General features: G+C 42.8%; 1 protein-coding gene across 4 annotated transcripts in view; it reads left to right on the forward strand.

The window, feature by feature from the left end:
• LNX1 (ligand of numb-protein X 1) overlaps positions 1–22563 on the forward strand; it is a 197169-nt gene that overhangs the window by 151662 nt on the left and 22944 nt on the right. For all 4 annotated transcript variants that reach the window (XM_073017370.1, XM_073017369.1, XM_007998702.3 and 1 more), the window contains 2 exons: positions 10–212; positions 2444–2815. In XM_073017370.1, the coding sequence (XP_072873471.1) occupies positions 10–212; positions 2444–2815 (575 nt within the window). The remainder of the gene's footprint in view (positions 1–9; positions 213–2443; positions 2816–22563) is intronic.

Raw genomic sequence — 22563 nt, forward strand, 5'->3', positions numbered from 1 at the left:
CCATTTCAGTCTTTCCGAGGTTGTACCACCTGATTCCAGATGGCGAAATTACCAGCATCAAGATCAATCGAGTAGATCCCAGTGAAAGCCTCTCCATTAGGCTGGTGGGAGGTAACGAAACCCCACTGGTCCATATCATTATCCAACACATTTATCGTGATGGGGTGATTGCCAGAGACGGCCGGCTACTTCCAGGAGACATCATTCTAAAGGTAGAGACTATGGCTGTGGGGCTGCAGCAAGGGGCTTCTGAGCAAATAATTGGTAGATGCATAGATGAATGAGCAAAATGGTAAAAAAAAAAAATGTGGATAGTCATTTTCTATCATTTTATGACTCTGAGATTTGTCATTTAATTGAGATCTTTGTTTCTCTCTGTCTTGCTCTTTCACTCTCTCCACCCTTTCTCTCTGTACATAAATATTTATCTGTCTATATATCATCTGTCCCCTCTTCTCCCTTCTAGCTTTTCCATCTTCCTCTTCGTTCCCTTTCTCCACCTCCTCTTTCTTCTTTTATCTCTTTTTTTAAAGAGCATTAATATAAAATAAAACGGGGACAATATTTTCTTAAATTGTTTTTAGAGTAGATTAGTAGAACATTTTGTATTTTATTTAATCACAATCACCTACTCTTTGAAAGTCAATTTCCTATAGTCTTATGGCCCTCCCTGAAAATAAAAGTAATCTCTATGCTAGTTTCACCAACCCAGAGACATTCCAGGGGAGACAGGTGTTGGAATAGAATGCTTTGGGTGTTACTGTCCTCAGAGGCTTGGTTAAAGGGAAGGACTTTAAGGAGGAATTTTCAGAACAGAAAGGATAAAGAGCTGTTTATCAGACAGAAGTCCAGTGTTTGCCAAAAGTGACAAGAAACCCCTCCCTGCTCATATATTTTCTATCTGACACTCAGATAACAGTTCTATCCCATCCCTTCTAGGTTGCTGAGGGACCGGCTCCTGTCACATTATGAGCTGTTTCTTTGGCAAACTGATTGGAATAAGAGGAGAAATAACCTAAAGCAGTTTTCACAGAAATGCTGAAATTCCTGCTGGCCTCTGAGGTGGAGCATAAGACAGGGCCCTCGGGGCAGTCCACAGTACAATCAGTGACACTGTGCATGGCTGCCTCCCAGTTCTAGTGGAAACTATGCTGCCTGGGAGGGTTGCATAATAAAACATTTTGATTCCTGTGGCCTTCAACTGGCACATACAAGCAAAAGGGCTGCCAGGACTATTTAGCAGGCAACCTTGACTCCCCTGACCTTCTCTGGGCCCAGAGGTGATGGGGGAACCGGGTCCTGCCACCTCAGGTGCTCTCCTCACCTGTGCATGGACAAGGGTGGTGAGCTTTGCCTTTGCATGAGGGAGCCTCTGGAGCTGCACCAGAGAACAGGTGACTGTATCCTCAAGAAAGGCCTTTGCAAAGCCTGTTCCAAGCCTTCTCTAACAATTGGCTGCAAATACAAGAAATCTTATCAAACTACAGAAATTCAAGAAAGTTATTTCTCCTCCATGGGGCCTCTTTCCTCAAGCACAGAGTACAGCGCTTGCTGTGAAATTGTTTTCTTCCAACATGGGGGCTACAGCCTCCAGGCTGGGCCTGTGTAGCCAGAGAAATTAAAACCAGAAAGCCCCATGCAGTATCAGCTCTACACATCATTAGTGAGGCACAAATGAGAGGGCCGAGCTTAAGCTTGTTTAAGTAACTTTATAAAGAGATCTAGCCTTTCAATAAAAGAGTCTAGACACTTCCTTTCATATCAGTTTGTTTGAAACTGTGCAAGGATTTCTTCCTTTTGCTGAGAACACGGGCAAAAAAAATCTTGCAGGGACCACCCTGAGACCTGACACGTTCCCATGCGCACATACACAGTATCATACACACATACGCTCCTTCATGCTCACATACTCACAGACCCTCACTCACACACTAGAACATCTGCATACACACACAGTGGTGAGGACTGGAAGTTCGATATAAGTTGACCCAGGGAAAAAAATTCAGTTGGAGATTTTTGGGAAGAAAATGTCAACTCGGCTTGAACAGCTGTTTAATGCAATCATTTGACTGAGGCAAATTGGAAAAATGCTTTTCTTTTGCCTTTTCCTACCTTATCTTCCTTTCCTCTCTTCCTGCCAGCTAAAAAATAATGACAGCAGAAATGAAGGCCAGGATTCTGGGAATAAATATGTGGGCTTGGGTAAGAACAAGGTGGAGAAAGACGGTGTCTACTCACAGAGGCCTGGAGAGGTGCTGCAGGCCACGCTTGGAGAGAACAGGGTTAGAAACGCTGTTGGAAGGTGCAGTTATTGGACACAGGATGAGGTGGGAGAGCATAGCAGTCTTTAAAGACAGGATCCTGGCTATTCTGCAGGCCTGGATCTTTCAGGAAGGGTTGTGGCAGGTGGAGCTGACCACACGATTGTTCCACCTGCCCCCAGGTCAACGGGATGGACATCAGCAACGTCCCTCACAACTATGCCGTGCGTCTCCTGCGGCAGCCCTGCCAGGTGCTGTGGCTGACTGTGCTGCGTGAACAGAAGTTCCGCAGCAGGAACAATGGACAGGCCCTGGATGCCTACGGATCCCGGGATGACAGCTTCCATGTGATTCTCAACAAAAGTAGCCCCGAGGAGCAGCTTGGTATAAAACTGGTGCGCAAGGTGGATGAGCCTGGGGTTTTCATCTTCAATGTCCTGGATGGCGGTGTGGCAGATCGACATGGTCAGCTCGAGGAGAACGACCGCGTGTTAGCCATCAACGGACATGACCTTCGATATGGCAGCCCAGAAAGTGCGGCTCATCTGATTCAGGTGAGTCACAGATCATTCCAGGATCCCAGTCAGAAACCCCGTACATGAGCAAGAATGCAAATCCCCCTGAACCAGGCACTCTGTCACTACCACATGTGTCATGCAGTGCCTCCCTTTCAAGGAGTCAGGATGGAAAGACCAACATTTAGAAAGCTTCTGCCCAGGTAAGAACATTACTCGGCTGAGCGTGGTGGCCCACGCCTGGAATCCCAGCACTTTGGGAGGCCGAGGCAGGTGGATCACCTGAGGTCAGGAGTTCAAGGCCAGCCTGGCCAACAGGGTGAAACCCCATCTCCACTAAAAATACAAAAAATTAGCCAGGCATGGTGGCAGATTCCTGTAATCCCAGCTATTCAGGGGGCTGAGGCAGGAGAATCACTTGAAACCAGGAGGCAGAGAGGTTGCAGTAAGCTGAGATCGCACCATTGCACTCCAGCCTGGGCAACAAGAGCCAGACCCATCTCAGAAAAAAAAAAAAGAACATTACACGAGCAAATGATGGGCTTCAAGGCCATGGACATTCCCTAAGTGTTGTGTTGTCAGCCATCCAGTCTGACTGCAGATAAACACGTTGGGTTGTATGCTACAATCTCACAGAATTAGGATCACTCAGGGTCAGCAGGGTCGTGTCATCCCTGTACCCAGTATGTCCAGTGTAGACCCAGGGGTCAGTTACATACATTCAGGACACATCTAAGACATCTAGTTGTATTTACTTCCATAAGAAGCTGCGCCATGTGGGACGTAGTAGCTCAGCCAGGTGTGGAGGCTCACACCTGTAATCCCATCAGTTTGGGAAGCCAAAGCAGGAAGGTGACTTGAGCTCAGGAGTTTGAGACCAGCCTGGACAGCATAGTGAGATCTCATCTTTACAAAATTCAAGAAATTAGTCAGGCATCATGACATGCACCTGGAGTCCCAGCTACTCGAGAGGCCAAGGCGAGTGGATCACCTGAGGTCAAGAATTCAAGGTCAGCCTGGCCAACATGGTGAAACCCTGTCTCTACTAAAAATACAAAAAATTAGCCAGGCGTGGTGGCAGGGGCCTGTAATCCCAGCTACTTGAGAGACTGAGGCAGGAGAAAAAAAAAAAAAAAAGGCTATGCCATGCATCCTCCAGGGATCCTATGGACAGAGTAAGTCTTAGTCTCCATGGCTAAGTCCAGGTGACTTGGAAAGCACATGGAAACCCAAGTATGAACCTGAGAGGAAGCCCTCTGATAAGAGAGGGACACAAATTCTTGATCTCTCAGCCAAGTAGAGTTCATGACTGTTCCAACTAATCCACTTTTCTGACCAGTATAATGTCATCAAGCACCTGCATATGTTTTGTTGACTTTGTCAGGGTCACTGTTGAAATTTTTTTTCTTTAACTTTTTTATTTTAAGATAATTATCAATTAATATGTGATTGTAAGAAATAATACATAGAGATCCCAAAAACAGTAAAGAGTTGCTGTTTTTCCTAGTGTTAACATCTTGCAAAACCATAGTATGGCGTCACAAGCATGCTATTGACATTAACAGTCATAACAGAATATTTCCATCACCACAAAGATCCCTATAAAAGTTGCCTTCTATTGCCACATCCATTTCCCTCCCACCCCATGTCCTCCTTAACCCTTGGAAATCACTAATCTGTTTTCTATTTCTATAATTTTGAATTTCAAGAATGTTATATAAATGAAATCATATATAGACTTGGGGGACCGGCTTTTTTCACCCAGTATAATGCTCTGATAGTTCTGTGTCTCAGCGACGTTTCATAAGCTGTGAGCTTTATTCTTAGAAGAACAGACTTTGTTCTGGGCTCTTATGTTCTAACCCATTCATTCACTTCATCCAGTAAATATCTGTTAAGTTCTGCTGCTTATGTGCCCATGGGTTAGATGCAGAAATTGGAGGAACACTTAGATTATTCTTCCAAAGGATCCACCACTGTAGCAGGAAAGCTGGACTTTATCTAAATGACTGCCCATGCAGTCTAACACTACTGCAATGGAAAAATTAAGTATGATGCTGCTGCAGGCACAGGGGAGGTTTTTGCTTGGCCAGGTCTATGAATTCCTCAGAGGAGGAAGATCTTGAACTTGGGGCTTGAGGAATGAGCTGAAGTTCTCCAGTGTATAAGTCAGCAAGGGTCATTCTAAGGAGACACAGGACAAAAGAACATTTCCTTAATAGCCCATGTGTTAGTCCGTTCTCATGCTGCTGATAAAGACATACCCAAGGCTGGGTAATTTAAAAAGAAGAGGTTTAATGGAACCACAGTTCCACATAGCTCAGGAGGCCTCACAATCATGGCAGAAGGTGAAAGGCGAGTCTTACATGACAGCAGGCAAGAGAGAATGAGGGTCAAGCAAAAAGGGAAACCTTTATAAAACCACTGGATCTCGTGAGATTTACTACCACAAGAACGGTATGGGGGAAACCATCCCCGTGATGCAATTATCTCCCACCGGGTCCCTCCCACAACACATGGGAATGATGGGAGCTACAACTCAAGATGAGACTTGGGTGGGGACACAGCCAAACCATATCAGCCTATTAGGGAAATGATAAATAGCACCTGGAGCCTGGGGTGTGTAATTTAAAAAGCTGCCATAGACGAGGCAAGAGACAGATCTTGTGAAATATTGCGAGCCATGCTAAGGACCTCGGACTTTATCTGCAAAGCCATAGGGGCATTGTTGGAAGGGTTTAGGAAAGGAAATGGCATGATCTTCTAGAATGATCTCTCTAAAGTCAGTGGAGAGCTGAAAGGAGAAGGGCAAGATCCAGAGGCCTTATCTTAAAAAGTATTCTCAATTATCCAGCAAGTCTATGTCAACTTCCATTTAGTGACTGAAGTCTTCATACTTTGAGAATAGGCAGTAAGTCAGCAGCAGTAACTGACGGAGCCCTGCACCAAGTTCCACAAAGGGTGATCATGAAAAGACTGCTTGCTCTCAAGGACTTGGTTATTTAAACACAAATAAATTTGCCTGCACCTGAGATCTCGTTATGTGATTCTTCCAGGTGCTGGCAACTCTCTTCACTGTCCTGTACAGTAGCTTATCCCTCTTCTTGGAAGAGGACCAAGTGTTAGATGGTATTACTGTCATTGTAGACCTGGGCAGCCTGAGGCAGAGGGTACGAGGGGACTTAGCCTTCTCCCTCTGCCCACCAGGGCAGAAAACTCACATGGTAAGTACCTTAGCTGCTGAGCTGTGCTGCTTGGTGGTGTCCCAGTTCCAAGGTGGCTCTCGGCCCCCATGGATGCTCATCTGCCCTAGAGGGCCCGAGCTCATGCCCAGTAGATCAGGTGGGGAACAAAACCAGAGTTAGAAGAGGCATTTTCTGGCTGGGTGCGGTGACTCACGCCTTTAATTCCAGCACTTTGGGAGGCCAAGGCGGGCAGATCGCGAGGTCAGTAGTTCGAGATCAGCCTAGCCAACATGGTAAAACCCCATGTCTGCTAAAAATACAAAATTAGCCAGGTGGTGGCAGGCACCTGTAATTCCAGCTACTTGGGAGGCTAAGGTAGGAGAATTCCTTGAATCCAGGAGGCAGAGGTTTCAGTGAGCCAAGATCACACCACTGCACTCTAGCCTGGGGAGAGAGCAAGACTCCGTCTCCAAAAACAAACAAACAAACAAACAAACAAACAAATAAGGGACATTTTCTTTCTGAGGTGTACACCATCTATTCCAAAATTCATGTGCCCACCTCACCTTCTCCTTTGACCACACTTACACCTCCAGATGTCTGCTTCATATCTTCCTATGGCAAAGGCATCTCAAATTTAATGTCCAAAATTGAACCCTTGGCTCCTCCCATTCCACCGCTTGCCCAACATGCTCTGCCCTAGGCCATTCCTAGTCTATAAAAATGGCACCTCTGTTTACCCAGTGACTTGAGCCAAAAAGAACTTTGACTCTCCTCAACGTCTCCCTCCCCTACCCCATTTTGACCTGGTCTGAGTGAGAGCCAGAGCCTCTGCTGGCCTTCTACCTTCCACACTTAATCATCTCTCTCCTACTCTACGCACAGCAGAGAGAATGAGCTGTTTACCAAACCACTCCAGTCAGGATGCCACTCTCTCCCTCTCAGCCCTCTGTGGCTTCCTGAGACACTTAGGTTAAAGTTGCAGATCCTTACCATGGCCTGCAGTGCCATACGTCTCCTGGCCTTCTGTTCTCTCTCCAACCTCATTTCTAACAGAAGAGGATGTCTAGTATTCTCCCCATGTTTAACCATGTGCCACATTGCCTTCTTGCTGCTCTTCAAGCATTTCTGCCTCAGGCCTGGCATTCTTGCTGTTCCTCTACCTGGAAGAATCTTCTAAATATCCATTTGCCACATTCCCACAGTTCATTCAGGTCTCCCCTCAACTGTCAGAGAGCTCTTCACTGTCAGTTCTACTTAGAATTGTGTCAATTTCTGCTCATAGACACTTTATCCTACAATACGCTTCGACTCCTACCAACTAATATTACCTGCCAGACAGTACAGTAAAGTATTGTATCCGCAGCCAAGCGCAGTGGTTCGTGCCTATAATCTGAGCACTTTGGGAGGCCGAGGTGGGTGGGTCACCTGAGGTCAGTAGTTCGAGACCAGTCTGGCCAACAGGGTGAAATCCCATCTCTACTAAAAATACAAAATTAGCCAGGGGTGGTGGCGCACTCCTGTAATCCCAGCTACTTGGGAGGCTGAGGCAGAAGAATCACTTGAACTTGGGAGGCGAAGGTTGCAGTGAGCCAAGGTGGTGCCATTGTACTCCAGCCTGGGCAAAAAGAGTGAAACTCTGTCTCAAAAGAAAAAAAAATAATTATTGTATCCTCAGCACTTAAAGCAATGGCTGGCCATAGAGGCATTCAATAAGTGTTTGCCAAATGAGTAAGTGGAGTCAAATTATCAACATCTATGTGTATATAAAATATATTTTATACATTAACTTTATCTCCTAGGGATTGGTTATCAAACCATTTACCAAAGAAGCACCAAATCTGCTTTCACATGCTGTTTGTCCCCAAGATATCGTATCTACTTTTGTCCCCTTGAATTTGTTCAGTAATTATTGGCTGAGCAACTTCTTTGTGCCAAGAGGTGTGTGGTACCATTGTGAACTAGGTTGGTACAGTTCCTGGCTTCACAGAGCTTGGAATGTATTCCTACCTTTGATCTCAAAACAACCAAGTCAGCATCAGGCAGGTGGCATTAGCTGGTCAATGAATGCGAAGAGAAAATATACTATGTTTATGAAAACCTTCACACATGGAAAAGGGAGAGTCCATTGTATTTCTTTATGAAGAAACTGTGTTCTTAGCATGACTTTTTTTTTTTTTTTTTTTTTTTTTTCTCACTTTGAAAACTAGCCTTTTAGGTGACCACCAGTATTTTATCATGTTACGCTTGTTAACTCCCTCTGCAGGTCAATTGGTGCAACTCACATTCTGGAGATAATGTTTGCCAACTATACTTCGCAATAAACAAAAGAAAAACTCTTACTCATCATGTCATTTGGAAAAATCTTGACTACATATGGCATTTTGCTTTCGTAGATTAATAACAGAAGAGCAAAAACCGTTTCTTCCCTGAGAAAGTTAATTTATAAAATAAAATCTTGCCTAACACTGGGACTTCCTAAAAGATTCTTTTGCTTACTAAACAAAGCCAACATGCTTTATAAGCAGGAAAAACCTTTTTAAAAAAATGGAATCAAAGCTAGTTGAAAAAGAAATGGAAAACACGGAATGCTGGAAAAACCTAGCTAAGCAATCACATGCCATTTCTGAAGAGTGGATTTTATTTATGTGATATTTGTAACACACACCAGGCTGAGGGGATTAAACTAAATATCCTTCAAAGGTTGAGACTCAAATTTCTAACCAATCCTTGACTATGTTGCCTTTGTATGTCTACTCCATGAATCACATTTGCCTTACAAAGAAATTCCCAGACAACATGTTTTTTGGTCATGTTCTCTCCCACAGTACCCCACATTCAGCTTTTTTTCTGCATTATTTCAGGGAAGAGTTATTACAGAGAGGCCACAACCATTTTATGTTTGACCAATTTTTACATATGTTGAGCTCTAACCTCAGCTTACTCAGCAGCAGCCTGGGTTTGCCAGGTCCTTTTAAGAAGAAAGTCCCTATGGATATAGAAGCCTCAAATATGGTGCTGATGACTTATGTAGCAACTAAGGACAATTTTATTTTTCTCCATCGTCAATTTCTCAAGTGTTTTGGGCATAATGACTGGAATAACTGTATGAAAGAGGCAACTGTTTGGAACTGTCGTATGTCATAGCTAAGATAAGAGAACAAAGAAATAATGGACCAAAGATTCAAATTTGAATGTCCCTCTTAAGCCTTTTTTTCCCAGGCAATTCCAGACTTGATGAAGAAACTGAAAATACTCAAAGCCATTTGCAGAGCTGATGATAATATGGGCTTTCATCAATACTGACATATGTGTAATTGTTTTTTCCTTATCTGAATCAATATTTAAATGAGAATTCATTTCATCAAAGAATATTTGACAACAGGCTCCTCAAACTTTTTTTTTTTTTTTTTTTTTAAATGAGATAGACCTTCAGACAGAGCCACAAAACCCATAATGGACTACTTGCATTACCTACACACATTTTAAATACATGATTCCAGCTCATGAATTCTGCTGTATACCTGCAAAAAAGGGTAGAACTTTTGTGGTACTGTAAACATTCAAGACCCTGGAGCCAGTGAGAATCACCAGTGAAATAAAACCTGATAGATCTGTATTTTTTTTAACAGATTTAATCTGGAATTAAATCCCTACTTAAATAAATTGTCTTACCATAGTTTTGTGGTAAATTTAATGCACATAGATGTGATTATAGATTATTTTTTAATCTCCTTGAGCTGAATTATCAAAGTCCAAATGATTTTTGTATAGGGCTCCAAATTTTATGCATTCTTGATACAGGATGTGACTTGGTAAACTGTATAGCTTTTCAACTTAGAATTTCATGAGTGAACATTATGTGCAGCTATACACTACAAATATTAGGAGATCTTGAAACTTCACTACCCTTCCTCTAACCCACATATCCCCCCAAATACATATTTTTTATAGAACATTATCATGAGAGTAACTTTTAGATATCGTAAAAGAAATGGTGTATGAGGCAAGGATGCTGAGTCATTTTACTGACTCAGCCACCAGCAGATTCAGGGACTCAAGAACTAAATCTTTGTGTCTTGCCCTTGTCACTGTCATCTGTATGACCCCATATAAGTCACCATCTGTATTATCATTAATGTCTTTGCATCTAAAGATATATGCTTCTGGGAACATAAGGATGAACATGGAGCTATAGTCTACTGGGAAAAATAAACCATATTGCTGCCCTAATTCTCCTTTTCCACCCCAATCAAATCTTAAGATCCTATTTACTATGTTTCTTCAAAGCCTCCTTATTTCCTCTCTCCTTGACCAGACTGATTGCTTTTAGCTCATTGAAGGAGCTACCACCTCTTCAGCATGAGATACTCATAAACTTTTTAATAATATATCAGGCGCTTTGCTGGAGGTCCACAGTTTCAATGGCAAACAAATCAACACAGACCAGATTTGCTCTGCCAAACTCATTTTATAGGGAATATCAACTTATAGTACACCATTAATTCATTCTAGAGTTATATTTTTGGAGCCTCCAACTCGTTGCTCAATGGAAGGATTTTTTTTTCCCTGGAAGTTCTTTTGTTTACTGGAAAGAAGGAAAGGGGAAGGCTTTCTGTTTCTTGTTGGGAAATACACTGACATATCAACAGGAATGACTGATGCCTTTGATTTTTTCTAGCATATCATTTGGTTCTGATGCTTCCAGTTGTCTGTATTGTCATGTAAGGTCTGTATGGCATCATGTGGTCTCAGGGGTAGGCTGCTCTGCAATAATTTGCCCTATAGTGCAGTCCTGAATATCTCCTTGTCACCTTTCAATTAATCCATAGGTAAAGACAGGAATCTATTGAATTTTTGGATTCATAGAACATAGAGACAATCCCCTATGCTTGTACAAATGACAAAATTGAAACACCATTAATGAGATCCTCCATGCAACTGGTTCATCAACAAAAAGACCCTACTCTGTACTGGATAGACCAGAACTCATCTTCTGGGTTCTATTCTGCATGTGCACACACATAACTTTATTACAGAGAGTCCAGAACTTACTACATTTTTGAGATGACTTGAAAAGATATTCAATGTGGAAAAAACTAGGAATAGTTGACCTGGAAAGGGAAAGAGCTAAGAGAGGGCAATGAGAGTGATCTTCAAATAGGATTGTCACGGGGAAAATGATGCGGGGTTGCCCTACTGAACATAACTAGACCAATAGGAAGCAATAGGATGGCAAATTTAAGTTCAACCTAAGGACAAACATTCTAACTAGCGCTATCTAAAAATGGCCAGTGCTGCCTTGGGATACGGTGAGCTCCCTGTCATTTGGGGTACCGAAGCCTGAGCTGGGTGACAACATGACGAGGAATTTTTAGGGAAATTGAATTATAGGCTATAGAGAAAATGTTGGATGAGGTGATGTCTAACATTTCTTGTGTGTCTTTGACTTTCTAATTTTATGGAATCAGTGCCTTCACAATTTCCCAGGGCTTTGTGAGCACAAGATGGATTCTCTGAGAATAATACTTGAACAGTTGCTGGAAGAGATTCTAAAATGGGGCAACACAGACAGTGTAGAAAGAGCTATCCCCACAAGTATATGTTGAAAAATCATTTAAAGCCAAAGTGTCTCATTCTGAGACACTTGGAAAAGAAACCAATGAGGAATGCAGGATAAATTTTCTTAAAGAAGTGATTATTAAAATATCAGGTAAAATATGTAAAACATGTTGATGATGAAACCCTAGAGGACGAACTGTTTTTTTTATTTTTATTATTATACTTTAAGTTCTAGGGTACATGTGCATAACGTGCAGGTTTGTTACATATGTATACTTGTGCCATGTTGGTGTGCTGCACCCATCAACTTGTCAGCACCCATCAACTCGTCATTTACATCAGGTATAACTCCCAATGCAATCCCTCCCGCATGGGGGAGGGGTCCCCATGATAGGCCCCGGTGTGATGTTTCCCTTCCCAAGTCCAAGTGATCTCATTGCTCAGTTCCCACCTATGAGTGAGAAGATGCAGTGTTTGGTTTTCTGTTCTTGTGATAGTTTGCTAAGAATGATGGTTTCCAGCTGCATCCATGTCCCTACAAAGGACACAAACTCATCCTTTTCTATGGCTGCATAGTATTCCATGGTGCATATGTGCCACATTTTCTTAATCCAGTCTGCCACTGATGGACATTTGGGTTGATTCCAAGTCTTCGCTATTGTGAATAGTGCCGCAATAAACATATGTGTGCATGTGTCTTTATAGCAGCATGATTTAGAATCCTTTGGGTATATACCCAGTAATGGGATGGCTGGGTCATATGGTACATCTATTTCTAGATCCTTGAGGAATCGCCATACTGTTTTCCATAATGGTTGAACTAGTTTACAATCCCACCAACAGTGTAAAAGTGTTCCTATTTCTCCACATCCTCTCCAGCAGCTATTGTTTCCTGACTTTTTAATGATTGCCATTCTAACTGGTGTGAGATGGTATCTCATTGTGGTTTTGATTTGCATTTCTCTGATGGCCAGTGATGATGAGCATTTTTTCATGTGTCTGTTGGCTGTATGAATGTCTTCTTTTGAGAAATGTCTGTTCATATCCTTTGCCCACTTTTTGATGGGGTTGTTTGTTTTTTTTCTTGTAAATTTGTTTGAGTTCTTTGTAGGTTCTGGATATTAGCCCTTTGTCAGATGAGTAGATTGCAAAAATGTTCTCCCATTCTGTAGGTTGCCTGTTCACTCTGATGGTAGTTTCTTTTGCTGTGCAGAGGCTCTTTAGTTTCATTAGATCCCATTTGTCAATTTTGGCTTTTGCTACTGTTGCTTTTGGTGTTTTAGACATAAAGTCCTTGCCCATGCCTATGTCCTGAATGGTACTACGTAGGTTTTCTTCTAGGGTTTTTATGGTATTAGGTCTAACATTTAAGTCTCTAATCCATCTTGAATTAATTTTTGTATAAGGAGTAAGGAAAGGATCCAGTTTCAGCTTTCTACTTATGTCTAGCCAATTTTTCCAGCACCATTTATTAAATAGGGACTCCTTTCCCCATTTCTTGTTTCTCTCAGGTTTGTCAAAGATCAGATGGTTGTAGATGTGTGGTATTATTTCTGAGGACTCTGTTCTGTTCCATTGGTCTATATCTCTGTTTTGGTACCAGTACCATGCTGTTTTGGTTACTGTAGCCTTGTAGTATAGTTTGAAGTCAGGTAGCATGATGCCTCCAGCTTTGTTCTTTTGACTTAGGATTGTCTTGGAGATGTGGGCTCTTTTTTGGTTCCATATGAACTTTAAAGCAGTTTTTTCCAATTCTGTGAAGAAACTCATTGGTAGCTTGATGGGGATGGCATTGAATCTATAAATAACCTTGGGCAGTATGGCCATTTTCAAGATATTGATTCTTCCTATCCATGAGCATGTTCTTCCATTTGTTTGTGTCCTCTTTTATTTCACTGAGCAGTGGTTTGTAGTTCTCCTTGAAGAGGTCCTTTACATCCCTTGTAAGTTGGATCCCTAGGTATTTTATTCTCTTTGAAGCAATTGTGAATGGAAGTTCATTCATGATTTGGCTCTCTGTTTGTCTGTTACTGGTGTATAAGAATGCTTGTGATTTTTGCACATTAATTTTGTATCCTGAGACTTTGCTGAAGTTGCTTATCAGCTTAAGGAGATTTTGGGCTGAGACAATGGGGTTTTCTAACTATACAATCATGTCATCTGCAAACAGGGACAATTTGACTTCTTCTTTTCCTAACTGAATCCCCTTGATTTCTTTCTCTTGCCTGATTGCCCTAGCCAGAACTTCCAACACTATGTTGAATAGGAGTGGTGAGAGAGGGCATCCCTGTCTTGTGCCAGTTTTCAAAGGGAATTTTTCCAGTTTTTGCCCATTCAGTATGATATTGGCTGTGGGTTTGTCATAAATAGCTCTTATTATTTTGAGGTATGTTCCATCAATACCAAATTTATTGAGCATTTTTAGCATGAAGGGCTGTTGAATTTTGTCAAAAGCCTTTTCTGCATCTATTGAGATAATCATGTGGTTCTTGTCTTTGGTTCTGTTTATATGCTGGATTATGTTTATTGATTTGCGAATGATGAACCAGCCTTGCATCCCAGGGATGAAGCCCACTTGATTGTCGTGGATAAGCTTTTTGATGTGCTGCTGAATCCAGTTTGCCAGTATTTTATTGAGGATTTTTGCATCGATGTTCATCAGGGATATTGGTCTAAAATTCTCTTTTTTTGTTGTGTCTCTGCCAGGTTTTGGTATCAGGATGATGTTGGCCTCATAAAATGAGTTAGGGAGGATTCCCTCTTTTTCTATTGATTGGAATAGTTTCAGAAGGAATGGTATCAGCTCCCCCTTGTACCTCTGGTAGAATTCAGCTGTGAATCCATCTGGTCCTGGACATTTTTTGGTTGGTAGGCTATTAATTATTGCCTCAATTTCAGAGCCTGCTCTTGGTCTATTCAGGAAATCAACTTCTTCCTGGTTTAGTCTTGGAAGTGTGTAAGTGTCCAGGAAATTATCCATTTCTTCTAGATTTTCTAGTTTATTTGCATAGAGGTGTTTAGAGTATTCTCCGATGGTAGTTTGTATATCTGTGGGGTCGGTGGTGATACCCTCTTTATCATTTTTTATTGCATCTATTTGATTTTTCTCTCTTTTCTTCTTTATTAGTCTTGCTAGTGGTCTGTCAATTTTGTTGATCTTTTCAAGAAACGAACTCCTGGATTCATTGATTTTTTGGAGGGTTTTTTGTGTCTCTATCTCCTTCAGTTCTGCTCTGATCTTAGTTATTTCTTGCCTTCTGCTAGCTTTCGAATGTGTTTGCTCTTGCTTCTCTAGTTCTTTTAATTGTGATGTTAGAGTGTCAATTTTAGATCTTTCCTGCTTTCTCTTGTGGGCATTTAGTGCTATAAATTTCCCTCTACACACTGCTTTAAATGTGTCCCAGAGATTCTGGTATGTTGTATCTTTGTTCTCATTGGTTTCAAAGAACATCTTTATTTCTGCCTTCATTTCGTTATGTACCCAGTAGTCATTCAGGAGCAGGTTGTTCAGTTTCCAGGTAGTTGAGCGGTTTGGATTGAGTTTCTTAGTCCTGAGTTCTAGTTTGATTGCACTGTGGTCTGAGAGACAGTTTGTTATAATTTCTGTTCTTGTACATTTGCTGAGGAGTGCTTTACTTCCAATTATGTGGTCAATTTTGGAATAAGTGCAATGTGGTGCTGAGAAGAATGTATACTCTGTTGATTTGGGGTGGAGAGTTCTATAGATGTCTATTAGGTCTGCTTGCCGCAGAGATGAGTTCAATTCCTGGACATCCTTGTTAACTTTCTGTCTCGTTGATCTGTCTAATGTTGACAGTGGAGTGTTGAAGTCTCCCATTATTATTGTATGGGAGTCTAAGTCTCCTTGTAAGTCTCTAAGGACTTGCTTTATGAATCTGGGTGCTCCTGTATTGGGTGCATATATATTTAGGATAGTTAGCTCTTCCTGTTGAATTGATCCCTTTACCATTATGTAATGGCCTTCTTTGTCTCTTTTGATCTTTGATGGTCTAAAGTCTGTTTTATCAGAGACTAGTATTGCAACCCCTGCTTTTTTTTGTTCTCCATTTGCTTGGTAAATCTTCCTCCATCCCTTTATTTTGAGCCTATGTATGTCTCTGCGTGTGAGATGGGTCTCCTGAATACAGCAGACTGATGGGTCTTGACTCTTTATCCAGTTTGCCAGTCTGTGTCTTTTAAGTGGACCATTTAGTCCATTTACATTTAAGGTTAATATTGTTATGTGTGAACTTGATCCTGCCATTATGATATTAACTGGTTATTTTGCTCGTTAGTTGATGCAGTTTCTTCCTAGCCTCGATGGTCTTTACATTTTGGCATGTTTTTGCAATGGCTGGTACCGGTTGTTGCTTTCCATGTTTAGTGCTTCCTTCAGGGTCTCTTGTAAGACAGGCCTGGTGGTGACAAAATCTCTAAGCATTTGCTTATCTGTAAAGGATTTTATTTCTCCTTCACTTATGAAACTTAGTTTGGCTAGATATGAAATTCTGGGCTTAAAATTCTTTTCTTTAAGAATGTTGAATATTGGTCCCCACTCTATTCTGGCTTGGAGAGTTTCTGCCGAGAGATCTGCTGTTAGTCTGATGGGCTTCCCTTTGTGGGTAACCCGACCTTTCTCTCTGGCTGCCCTTAAGATTTTTTCCTTCATTTCAACTTTGGTGAATCTGGCAATTATGTGTCTTGGAGTTGCTCTTCTCGAAGAGTATCTTTGTGGCGTTCTCTGTATTTCCTGGATTTGAATGTTGGCCTGCCCTACTAGGTTGGGGAAGTTCTCCTGGATGATATCCTGAAGAGTGTTTTCCAACTTGGTTCCATTTTCCCCCTCACTTTCAGGCACCCCAATCAGACATAGATTTGGTCTTTTTACATAATCCCATACTTCTTGCAGGCTTTGTTCATTTCTTTTTCTTCTTTTTTCTTTTGGTTTCTCTTCTCGCTTCATTTCATTCATTTGGTCCTCAATCGCTGATACTCTTTCTTCCAGTTGATCGAGTCGGTTACTGAAGCTTGTGCATTTGTCACGTATTTCTCGTGTCATGGTTTTCATCTCTGTCATTTCGTTTATGACCTTCTCTGCATTAATTACTCTAGCTATCAATTCTTCCACTCTTTTTTCAAGATTTTTAGTTTCTTTGCACTGGGTACGTAATTCCTCCTTTAGCTCTGAGAAGTTTGATGGACTGAAGCCTTCTTCTCTCATCTCGTCAAAGTCATTCTCCGTCCAGCTTTGATCCGTTGCTGGCGATGAGCTGCTCTCCTTTGCAGGGGGAGATGTGCTCTTATTTTTTGAATTTCCAGCTTTTCTGCCCTGCTTTTTCCCCATCTTTGTGGTTTTATCTGCCTCTGGTCTTTGATGATGGTGACGTACTGATGGAGTTTTGGTGTAGATGTCCTTCCTGTTTGATAGTTTTCCTTCTAACAGTCAGGACCGTCAGCTGTAGGTCTGTTGGAGATTGCTTGAGGTCCACTCCAGACCCTGTTTGCCTGGGTATCAGCAGCAGAGGCTGCAGAAGATAGAATATTGCTGAACAGCGAGTGTACCTCTCTGATTCTTACTTTGGAAGCTTCCTCTCAGGGGTGTACTCCACCCTGTGAGGTGTGGGGTGTCAGACTGCCCCTAGTGGGGGATGTCTCCCAGTTAGACTACTCAGGGGTCAGGGACCCACTTGAGCAGGCAGTCTGTCCCTTCTCAGATCTCAACCTCCGTGTTGGGAGATCCACTGCTCTCTTCAAAGCTGTCAGACAGAGTCGTTTGCGTCTGCAGAGGTTTCTGCTGCTTTATTGTTGTTGTTGTTGCTGTTGTTTAGCTGTGCCCTGTACCCAGAGGTGGAGTCTACCGAGACAGGCAGGTTTCCTTGAGCTGCTATGAGCTCCACCCAGTTCGAGCTTCCCATCAGCTTTGTTTACCTACTTAAGCCTCAGCAATGGTGGGTGCCCCTCCCCCAGCCTGGCTGCTGCCTTGCTGGTAGATCGCAGACTGCTGTGCTAGCAGTGAGGGAGGCTCCGTGGGCGTGGGACCCTCCCGGTCAGGTTTGGGATATAATCTCCTGGTGTGCCCGTTTGCTTAAAGCGCAATATTGGGGTGGGAGTTACCCGATTTTCCAGGTGTTGTGTGTCTCAGTTCCCCTGGCTAGGAAAAGGGATTCCCTTCCCCCTTGCGCTTCCCAGGTGAGGCGATGCCTAGCCCTGCTTCAGCTCTCGCTGGTCGGGCTGCAGCAGCTGACCAGCACCGATTGTCCGGCACTCCCTAGTGAGATGAACCCAGTACCTCAGTTGAAAATGCAGAAATCACCGGTCTTCTGTGTCGTTCACGCTGGGAGTTGGAGACTGGAGCTGTTCCTATTCGGCCATCTTGCACCGCCCCCCCTCTCTGGAGGACGAACTCTTTAAGTAGCTTATATAGTTATCAGTCGCGTTACAGCTCTCACTTGTCTCTGTAACAAGGGGCCCACACAATCAAGCATGAGTCTCCTGTGGACCAAGGCTATTCTATAAAGGGAGCTATGTACATGGTCTGCCTACTCTGAACAACACAGTCCTGATGCCCAGCAGTGGGTTTAGAGTCTCCTTTCAAGTGTGTGTATAGAATAATACCCTGGGGCATTGTGGGGAGAGGGTGGCAACTCTTAAGTTTCTTAACTTGAAACTTTATAAAACTCATACGAGAAGCACAATAACAAATGAACCCAGTGCATTTTATATAGTTTATTATACATTTTACTTAAGCATATACCTATATGTCAAAAAGGCAGCAAATGTTGTCATGCATTTGGCTTAACTCCAATCCTTCTCTGCCAATGAGCAGGTGAAGCCTTTGGCTGGATGAGAACAGGTACTTGACCAGTTCTTGCTCTCCATGTACGTTATCACTGGCCCTCATGGTCACTGTATGGACCCACGCAATGCCAAGGCAGTAGAAAGATGCCCTGTGCTCCAGTGTACAGCTCTACAAAATGCTGCTCCTTGTGTGGTGGCATGTTTGACTCCCATCTCTCTGTTCTGGGAAGTTGCAAATCTATGTTACGCCCTGACAGTGTGAGCAGTTTTCATCAGCCGTAGTGGATTTTGGAAGGGAAAGAGTCAATTGCAGGCTGAACACAAAGGAAGATGCTTGATCAGCAAGAGATCACAGTGCAATGCTCCCAGACTCCTTCCAGCTGTAAGAGATAGGCTTTGTTATTTAAAGATGGGTACATATAAATGAGGCTTCTGGACTATGTTTTTGTTCTCTTAGCCACTGTATGGATTCATGCAATGCCAAGAAAGTAGAAAGATGCCCTGTGCTCCATTGTACAGCTCTGCAAAATGCTTAGTTCCATCATATAAATATGACTGGCAGTTTTGAGTCAAATCTCAACAGAGAAAAGCAGTCGTTAAACAAAACGACAGAAAGCAAGTCCTTCCATACAAATGCTACTTAGTTTTAACCCTCTTTTTTTTCTGAATATTAGATGGTTCCTATTTCCTCAGCCAGAAGTAATCGGTCCCACCTCTGGAAACCCTTAAGTATATTTCCTATTTCTTTCATGGCACTCCCATCTGACTATCCCTGCAGTAGGAAACAATCCAGGAGGGCAGGAACCATGTCCTCAAGGTTCCCAGTGTGGTGTCTGGCCCAGGGTAGGCATAGATCTGCCTTGGGGACAGAGTGCTTGTCAGGAGGCTGCCAATAAGCTAAAGTCCACAGGGGAGAATATGGATGGCATCAGAACCCCTTCCTCTTTGCCTGTAGAAAGAGAGAGGGATGCTGGGTGAAGTAGCCCCAGCTACTCCAGATGCTGAGGCTGGAGGGTCGTTTGAGCCCAGGAGCTCTGGGCGGTAGTGCACTCTGCCAATTGGGTGTCTTCATTAAGTTTGGCATCAATATGGTGCCCTCCCAGGAGCGGAGGACCACCAAGTTTCCTAAGGAGGGAACTGGCCCAGGGCGGAAAAGAGAGAGGGAGTCTAATGCTTGCGCTCTTGGGAGAGAAAGAATATGGTACAGCAGTCAAGCTATGCAGGTTGTAACCAGTGTGTCCCAAATTTGCCTAGATCACAATCTAGGATTCTTAAGGGAGAGAGGAGAGGAAACTTTAAGTCACGCCTTCTAATTAAGGTAGCCACCGTTGTTAAACCATCCTTTTGCCCAAATTGCAACATCCCAAGAGATGCAAGAGAGAAGCTGTCTTACCTCTTTCTTGCAGCAAGCTATTCTTTGCTTGCTGGAATGACAGATCTGCTGTATCCACTTTCTTGGCACATATCATGTAGGTGTGAAATAAACAAGTTTCTGCCATTTTCTCATTCAGTCTTTCTGTGTCTCCCCCATATTCCCCCTCCTCACACTCACACCACATTCATACCAGTGGAAAGAAAGATTCTCTAGTGCTAGGGGATGTTTCTTTACACTGAATCCAGCTCCTTATAGGAGTTAAAGCCAGGACAAGCATATTAGCCCATTTTCCACCTTATATCTTCAAACACCACAAAAGTGCATCAAACAAAGTCTTCCTGTGAGTTTACAAGGTGGTTGGTAAGAGCCACAGATCCAGTCTTGCAGAGGATTTCTTTCCAAGTAAATTGATACCAGAGTTATTTATTGTAGTGTTATTCCTGCCAACAACTTAATACCAAAGCCAACATTTGAAAATCCAGTGAGAAATTTGTCCTTGAAAATGTGAATTAAATAGTTCTTGCAGGCTTCTCCTCGGCAATTTGGATTTTGCCTGGCAAGTTGATTCAATGTGTAAGTCTAAAATTTTCTAAGTTCTTATGAGGTGCTTAGATCATGTGGCTGCTCCTCGTCCAAAATGAACATGATGCGATTTGCAGGCCTACGGACACACTGCTGGGATCCTTCAAAACATCAGTTTCCCCGAAGAGAGCAAATTCAAGCTCAGTAATTGGGGTTTTGACCTGAATGTTCACCACTTCTTCTCTTTTAGTAAGTTTTGCTTTAGAGAGTTCCCAAAGATAATCTTATTTAGAAGAAGGGAGGCTTACAGTACAAAGAAAGACACAGCTCTTACAAAATACTCTTCCAAGAATTGGATTTAGTTGGCTAATTCCATCGTTCTTCATGTCAGCTTTCTTCACAATTGTTTCCTGGGCTTTTTATTTTTGTTCTGTTCAGACACAAGCTTTATATGTGATGAGAAACACCAGGGAATTCAAGATAGGTGAACAAAGGAAGGGCACATTAGCCTTGGCTGGGGAGATCAGAAGTGATGGCCGGGCTTTGTGTGAAGGGCATGGGGCAGAGGACTCCAACTTCTTTTTTGGGCCCTTTTCAGATGGATTTTCTAATTTTTGTGAAATAAGTCAACTCACCTGGCTGATCATCCATTTTGATGTTACAATAGACACTCTTACTGTACCCAGGCAGTTGTCTCTAAAAGTTCATTTAATTTACAGCCACCCAAATCATGACCCCTAAGTTTCAAGAGAGTCCTGAGAAGAAGTGTTATAAGAACGCAAAGTCGTGAAGATTTGGACTGGTTAGTGTCAGACAATCATAGGAATATGGTTTCACTAGTGGGTGGTTTTTACCTAAGAATTTTTTTTTTTGGGGGGTGGACAGACTCTTGCTTTGTCACCCAGGCTCGAGTGCAGTGCCACAATATCAGCTCACTGCAACCTCCACCCTCTGGGTTCAAGCAGTTCTCCTGCTGCAGCCTCCCAAATAGCTGGGATTACAGGTGCCTGCCACCATGATTGGCTGATTCTTGTATTTTAGTAGAGAAAGAGTTTCACCATGTTGGCCAGGCTGGTCTTGGACTCCTGACCTTAAGTGATCTGCCCACTTCAGCCTCCCAAAGTGTGTTTACTTGAGATTTTTAAAACAAGGTCCTAGTTCCTGAGAGTGAGTGAGTTGTGTGCTCTGGGAAGGAAGATGCAGAAAAGGCAGTGTCTTAGTCCATCATGATGCTATAACAAAATACACTATCCTAGGTGGCTTATAAACAACATAAATTTATTTCTCACAGTTCTGGAGGTCAAGAAGTCAAAGATCAAGAGACCAGCAGGTTTGGTGTCTGGGGATGGCTACTTCCTCACAGATGGCACCATCTCACTTTATCCTTACATGGTAGAGGGGCAAACAAACTTCCTCCAGCCCCTTTCATAAGGGCACTAATCCCCTTAGGAGGGACCTGCCTTCATGACCAAATCACCTCCCAAAGGCCCTACCTCCAAATGCCACCATGTTGTGGATTAGGATTTTAACATCTGAATTTTGGGGAAACATGTGCAGACCATAGCAGACAGGAAGCAAATATTTCCACCCCCATTGTCTGAGTCAATGGAAAAGAGCATGGAATTTCAATGCCCTCCTTTCATGACCTGACTTTCGCCCCTAGCCCAATAACCATCCCTGTATAGGAAGAAGGCTGGCAGGTCACTGCCTCTTCTCTGCTGTGGTGGTGAGTGGGCAAGGGATGGGATGAAGACAGAAACCACCAAACCTTACTCCTCTCTCTTCCGTCTCCCTTGTCCCTAAACCAGGTCTGTCTTGGGAACCTTTCTAATCAAATCTTCCATATCTCATTCATTTTCAGCTTTTACTAAAGAGATAAATGAGGTCAGCTGGCTACTTCAGCATAGGCCACCAGAGAGCTCCATTTATGTGAGTTTCATAGGTCTAAGATTTAGTCTGAATGACCTGCAGCTCTGAAATCTCAATGGTCAGCAATTCTGGAATAATGACCCATACTACCCGACACATGTGAAACTAATCTGTGGCAGAAAGACAAATTGTAAATGTATCATTGTATTAGTCTGTTCTCGTGCTGCTAATAAAGACATACCTGAGAGTGGGTAATTTATAAAGGTTTAATGAACTCATAGTTTTACATATCTGGGGAGGCCTCACAATCATGGTGGAAGAGGAGGGAAGAGCAAAGGGATATCTTACGTGGTGGCAGACAAGAGAGCTTGTGCAGGGGAACTCCCATTTATAAAATCATCAGATCTCATGAGACTTACTATCACGAAAGCAGCATGGGAAGGACCCGCCCCCATGAATCAATTAACTCCTGCCAG

The sequence above is a fragment of the Chlorocebus sabaeus genome, chromosome 7, assembly GCF_047675955.1.
Source record: "Chlorocebus sabaeus isolate Y175 chromosome 7, mChlSab1.0.hap1, whole genome shotgun sequence".
Classification (NCBI taxonomy): domain Eukaryota; kingdom Metazoa; phylum Chordata; class Mammalia; order Primates; family Cercopithecidae; genus Chlorocebus; species Chlorocebus sabaeus.